The sequence below is a fragment of the Engraulis encrasicolus genome, chromosome 3, assembly GCF_034702125.1.
Source record: "Engraulis encrasicolus isolate BLACKSEA-1 chromosome 3, IST_EnEncr_1.0, whole genome shotgun sequence".
Classification (NCBI taxonomy): Eukaryota; Metazoa; Chordata; class Actinopteri; order Clupeiformes; family Engraulidae; genus Engraulis; species Engraulis encrasicolus.
The window spans coordinates 15,388,730-15,394,268 of NC_085859.1; the positions used below are offsets into that span (position 1 = coordinate 15,388,730).

Below are 5,539 nucleotides of genomic sequence, written 5' to 3' on the forward strand. Positions count from 1 at the left end.
CCCACCCAGCCAGAAGTGGGTGTGGCTGTCTCTCGAACCCCCGGCAGTGAACAGGGACCTCACCAAGATCAACCACCTCTTCAACTTGACCATGAGCTACCGACGGGACGCGGACATCCCCATGCCATACGGGAGAATGGTTCCACGACCACAGAGGATAGACCCACACGGGGAGAAAAAGGTGGCCCCTTTTGGTCTTCTCACACAGAATTATTATATGAACAAAACATTATATGAAGCATACAAAGAACGTAATTGTAGCTTATCATACACATTATCTGTAAATACCATGTACAATTTGTACTTTATTCATACAAGTTTAACCTAATAAGGGCTTCCGCACACCGGCTCCGACAAAGTGCTGAGCACTGCTGGGCAAAAGTTCGATTTCATTGTTTTCAATATAACCCGCACACTGGCACCTATGGCCGCGAACATTCGCCGATGTCGGCTAGCAATTAGAGAAGTATTGACTATCAATGCTATGTTCGTGTGAAATTTGGTTTAGGCCGGCCGCACACTGGCTCCGACAGCACTGCGGCGCACTTTTGCTTCCGACAGAATTCAGACCCCTACCCCCAATGGGCGGCGTCGACAAAATAGAACTTGTCTCTAATTGCTATCCGTCATCGGTGAATGTCCGCAGACATCGGCGCCAGTGTGCGTGGTTCTATTGAAAACAATGGAATCGAATTTTTGAATTCGGAGCCGGTGTGCGGAAGCCCTTAGGGGACATTAGGCCAATGTGCGGCCGGCCTAATTCTGTATCCATCTGTGTTCAAAGGGGGGCACTTTCAGTAAATTTACCAAAAAATGTAGGCCTATATCTGTTCTCACTATCATATAAATGAATTTGTAAAACTTGTAAAAACATGTAAAACTTGTGTATGATTTTGCAATATCCTTTCCATATGGGAAGCCCCTTCACAGTTTCGTCGTTCCCTGGGAGAACCACACGTGCCTGGCCAGCTGGGTCGTCAGCAACTTCAAGCGTCACCACCGGAGGTCTCACGTCTACCTGGAGCTACGCAAACACATTCCCATCAACGTCTACGGCGCGGCGAACAAGAAGCGTCTGGCTACCGATCAACTGCTGCCCACCGTCGGCCGGTGCCACTTCTACCTGGCCTTCGAGAACTCCGTCTCCAGGGACTACATCACGGAGAAGCTGTGGAGGAACAGCTTTCAGGCGGCCAACGTGCCTGTGGTCCTGGGCCCGCCGCGGTCCAACTACGAGGCCTTCGTGCCCCGTGACTCCTTCATCCACGTGGATGACTTTGGCAGCGCCAAGGAGCTGGGCTCCTTTCTGAAGAGGCTGGCCGCCAACAGGACCCACTACGAGTCGTACTTCAGGTGGCGTGAGAAGTACGACGTCCACGTGCCCTCCGACTGGAGGGAGAGGCTATGCCATATCTGCAAACGCTACAACGAGCTACCTCCGTTCAAGGTGTACCACGACTTACATGGCTGGGCCAAGAAGGAATAAAAATGAAACACTCACGAATGGTAAATGGCCTAAATTGACTGCATTTATAATCCCCGTGTAACAGACGCCAACTAGCAGAGTGTCGTGGAACGTTAGCAAACCTCCCTCCCGACGCCTCATACAGTATCAGTAGGCTAGTGCTCCGCTGAGCTATTGGACTGGTCCTTTACGATACTAGGGACACATAGACGCAAATTTGGCCAACATAGACATACACAGGACTGACATTTGCAGACTGACATCAAGTGCACGACCGGACAAGTAACAGTGATGGTCCAATACCAGTAAAGTGATGAAGTAATAAATAATACTGAACATTTAACATTGGTGAGTGACAGTGATGGACCAGTGATAACCAGTAACAATAGTGTAATAAATAATATGTGTGTTCCCTAAAATGACTGTGCATAATGTGCAGCAATTTATGCCCTGAAGCCAAACTGGTGGCCATTATAGACAGGTCATCAGCTGGGAAAATTAGGCCTTTCGTCCTACCGCACTTTTCTCTATGGATTACTGACCAGAAGGCCTATTGGAAGAAATTAAAACATGGGGCCACGTCAATTTTTGCTCAGAATTCAATATGGCCGCCATTTTCCAAAATGACTTGTTTTCATGCATTATTACATTGTACTATAAGGTGATATTCATGAACGATTAACTGCTTTCAGCACTATTATGTCCTATTTCTTTACATACATGTTTACAAAGGTTGACTATACTAAAACAAATGAAAATAAAGTTGGCCACGTTGCAATATCCAAAGGAAAGGGCTGAAAATAATGATTGAAATGCACATACAGAGTCTATGGCTGGGAAAATTAGGCCTATTGTCCTGTCAGGGTTTTCACAGTGGATAACAGACCAGAAGGCCTACTGAAAAAGATTAAAACTTGGGGCCATCTTTGTCCTCCAAAATTCAAAATGTTCTCTGTTTTTCAGAATGGCAGACTTTCACACATTTTTCTCAATACTGTAAGGCCATAATTATCAATAAAGATGACCTACTTTTCAGTTAAATTGTCCTATCTCCTTACAGACGTGAGTATAATGGTTGTCTAGAAAAAGGCATGAATCTTGCCACTTCGAAATATCCAAAGGAATGCTGTCAAATGATTGAATGTTGTCAAATGATGTGCGTTTGTATGTGTATGTGTATGTGTGTGCCTGAGTGCGCTTTTCTCAAGTGTGTGTGGCCAGTGTGCTTCTTTACATACACTGACATAGACACAGTAGTAGACCGGGAGTGTGTGTGTTGTGTGTGTGTGTGTGTGTGTGTGTGTGTGTGTGTGTGTGTGTGTGTGTTGGGGGGGGGGGGGGGGGGTGTTAGGGGGTAAGGTGGGGGGGGGGGGGATTTATGAGGGGGTGAGCGGGCGCAGGGGGCAGAGTGGGGCATGGGGGGCCCGAGTCGGGTTGAATTAGGGGGTGGGAGGGCAAAATAGTATGTGGAGGGATGAGTGAGGTGGTGGGGGGGAATAGTATGGGGGGTTCAGGGGGGCAGAATAGTGTGTGTGTGTGTGTGGGGGGGGGAAGTTGAGTCAGGGGGGGCTGACCTGCCAAACTTTTCACATTGGATGGGGGGTGGGCGAGTATTCTGTGGGGGGAGAATGAGTCGGGGGGGGGTGAGCGTGGGGGGCAGAATAGTGGGGGGTGAGTGAGGGGTGGGGGGGCAGAGTGATATGGGGGGGATGAGTGAGGGGGTTGGGGGACAGAAACCTGTGTGGGGGGGTGGATAGTGTGTGGGGGGAGATGAGTGAGGGGGTGGGGGAGGCAGAATAGTGTGTGGGGGAAAGACACTGTAGAGCAGGGGAAAGATGAGCGGGGGATACGCGCGGGCACACACGCAAGCAAATTTACCCTTGCTTTATGCAAAAAAATGTAGGCCTGAAAAACTTTTGGTCAGTAATCTAATGTGAAAAGTTTGGCAGGTCAATAGCCTTTTTTCAGCAGTCAACTGTGTATGTGTAATTAAATTATTTTCTGACAACAATCCTTTGGATATTTCAAAGGGGCAAGATATATATTTACATCATTCTGTTGCCAACCTTTGTACTCACGTCTGTAGATAGGAAATAGGACAGAATTTCACTGAAAATAGGTTGTCTTTATTGATAATTATGGTCTTATAGTATTGAGAAAAATGTATGAAAGTCTGCCATTCTGAAAAACAGAGAACATTTTGAATTTTGGAGCACATTTCAGATGGCAACCAGCTGTTGAATCTTGTTCAGTAGGCCTTCTGGTCTGTAATCCACTGTGAAAACCCTGACAGGACCTAACATAGGCCTAATTTTCCCAGCCATAGACTCTGTATGTACATTTCAATCATTATTTTCAGCACTTTCCTTTGGATATTGCAAGGTGGTCAACTTTATTAAGCGGGCTTGCGGAGCAAGAGCAGAGCTCTTGCAGAGCAAGGCCCGATTATAGTAATCTCTAAGTCCTGTTAATTATTATTAAGCGGGCTTGCGGAGCAAGGACCATGCAGAGCATGGCCCTTGCAGAGCAAGGCCCGTTTATAGTAATCTCTAAGTCCTGTTTCATTATTTATTTATTATTTATTATTGGTCTTGTGCAGGGCAGCAGTAAAATAGAAAATGGATCTCCTCCTGGGCCTTTCGAGATAGAGACACCGTTCAAACACTAAAACGACCGGCTCGGCTTAGAGATCGCGTATATCAATAGGCTTCTCCGTGTCTCTTGTCGTTTTCCCGTTTTTGGCGATTTTGTGAAAGCCTGGGTCTCCATTGAAAACCATGGTGGAACCTTCATGAACCAAGGTTCCGCCACTCTAGACATTAGAGTGTAGGAGGCTTTTTCGGTCATAAAACATCAACACTTTCACCTAGAAGTTTAGTTGACGCGTTGTTAGCGAGCTCTATGGCATGTCTCCAAATTGTGAAAGTTTCATCTCCCAACTCCCAATACTTTTTAAATGGCAGGTTTGTAAAAAAAACAGGCCTGGCTCTATGGAGAATCCCAGTCTTTTGAAAAGTGCATTTTTCAAGAGATCAGCGCATGTCCCACACGGAGGTCCATTTGTGCCTGAAAAATTTAACCTATAAACTTCATTCAAAGACTGTTAGAGAGATCACAAGCATGACTCCGATCTGTGAAAAGGACACGTGCCAACTCCTTTTAGTTTTTTTACAACGATGTTGTAAAGACAAAAAACTCATTCTCATTTTCTCCCCTGTTAAAGGCTCAATACTAACTGTCAGTTAGTATCAGAACAGGTGCTCCCAATGAAGGATTCCATCTTAACTGCCACTGTCTCAAGATTCTATTCTTAACGAGCAGGTGCGAGCAAGCATTCTAGAAGTCTATTGTTCAGCTCTTCAATGCAATCTAATATAGTCTTGCTGGACTGTGTATGACAGCTAGCTGCTTGGCTTAGTGGTAATGCATGCTGCTGCATTAGGGATATGGAGGTTCAGGGTTCGAATCCCATCCGAAGCCATGTTGATTTTCCAAATTATATCATGTGCAGCGTTCCTTGGCCGACTTAAAACGCCATGTATATCATTTAGTATGGATGGCAAATGTGCTGAATTACAGATATTGAGGTTGGGGGTTCGAAACCCAGTCAAAGCCATGTTGATTTTCTAAATTATATCATATGCAGTGTTCCTTGGCCAACTTAAAATGCCATGTATGTCATTTAGTATGCATGGCAAATGTGCTGGATTACAGATATGGAGGTTGGGGGTTCGAATCCCAGTCAAAGCCATGTTGATTTTCTAAATTATATCATATGCAGCGTTCCTTGGCCGACTTAAAATGCCATGTATATCATTTAGTATGCATGGCAAATGTGCTGGATTACAGATATGGAGGTTGGGGGTTCGAATCCCAGTCAAAGCCATGTTGATTTTCTAAATTATATCATATGCAGCGTTCCTTGGCCGACTTAAAATGCCATGTATATCATTTAGTATGGATGGCAAATGTGCTGAATTACAGATATTGAGGTTGGGGGTTCGAAACCCAATCAAAGCCATGTTGATTTTCAAAATTATATCATATGCAGTGTTCCTTGGCCAACTTAAAATG

The 5,539-nt window shown here is 45.4% G+C and overlaps 1 protein-coding gene across 1 annotated transcript in view; it reads left to right on the forward strand.

Moving 5' to 3' along the window:
• Positions 1 to 1,933, forward strand: part of LOC134445254 (fucosyltransferase 7) — a 3,094-nt gene extending 1,161 nt beyond the window's left edge. Inside the window, exons 2-3 of the mRNA XM_063194329.1 lie at positions 1 to 181; positions 920 to 1,933. The exon at positions 1 to 181 is cut by the window's left edge and continues 482 nt beyond it. Of these exons, the coding sequence (XP_063050399.1) occupies positions 1 to 181; positions 920 to 1,486 (748 nt within the window). The 3' untranslated portion in view covers positions 1,487 to 1,933. The remainder of the gene's footprint in view (positions 182 to 919) is intronic.
• Positions 1,934 to 5,539: the final 3,606 nt, after the last annotated feature.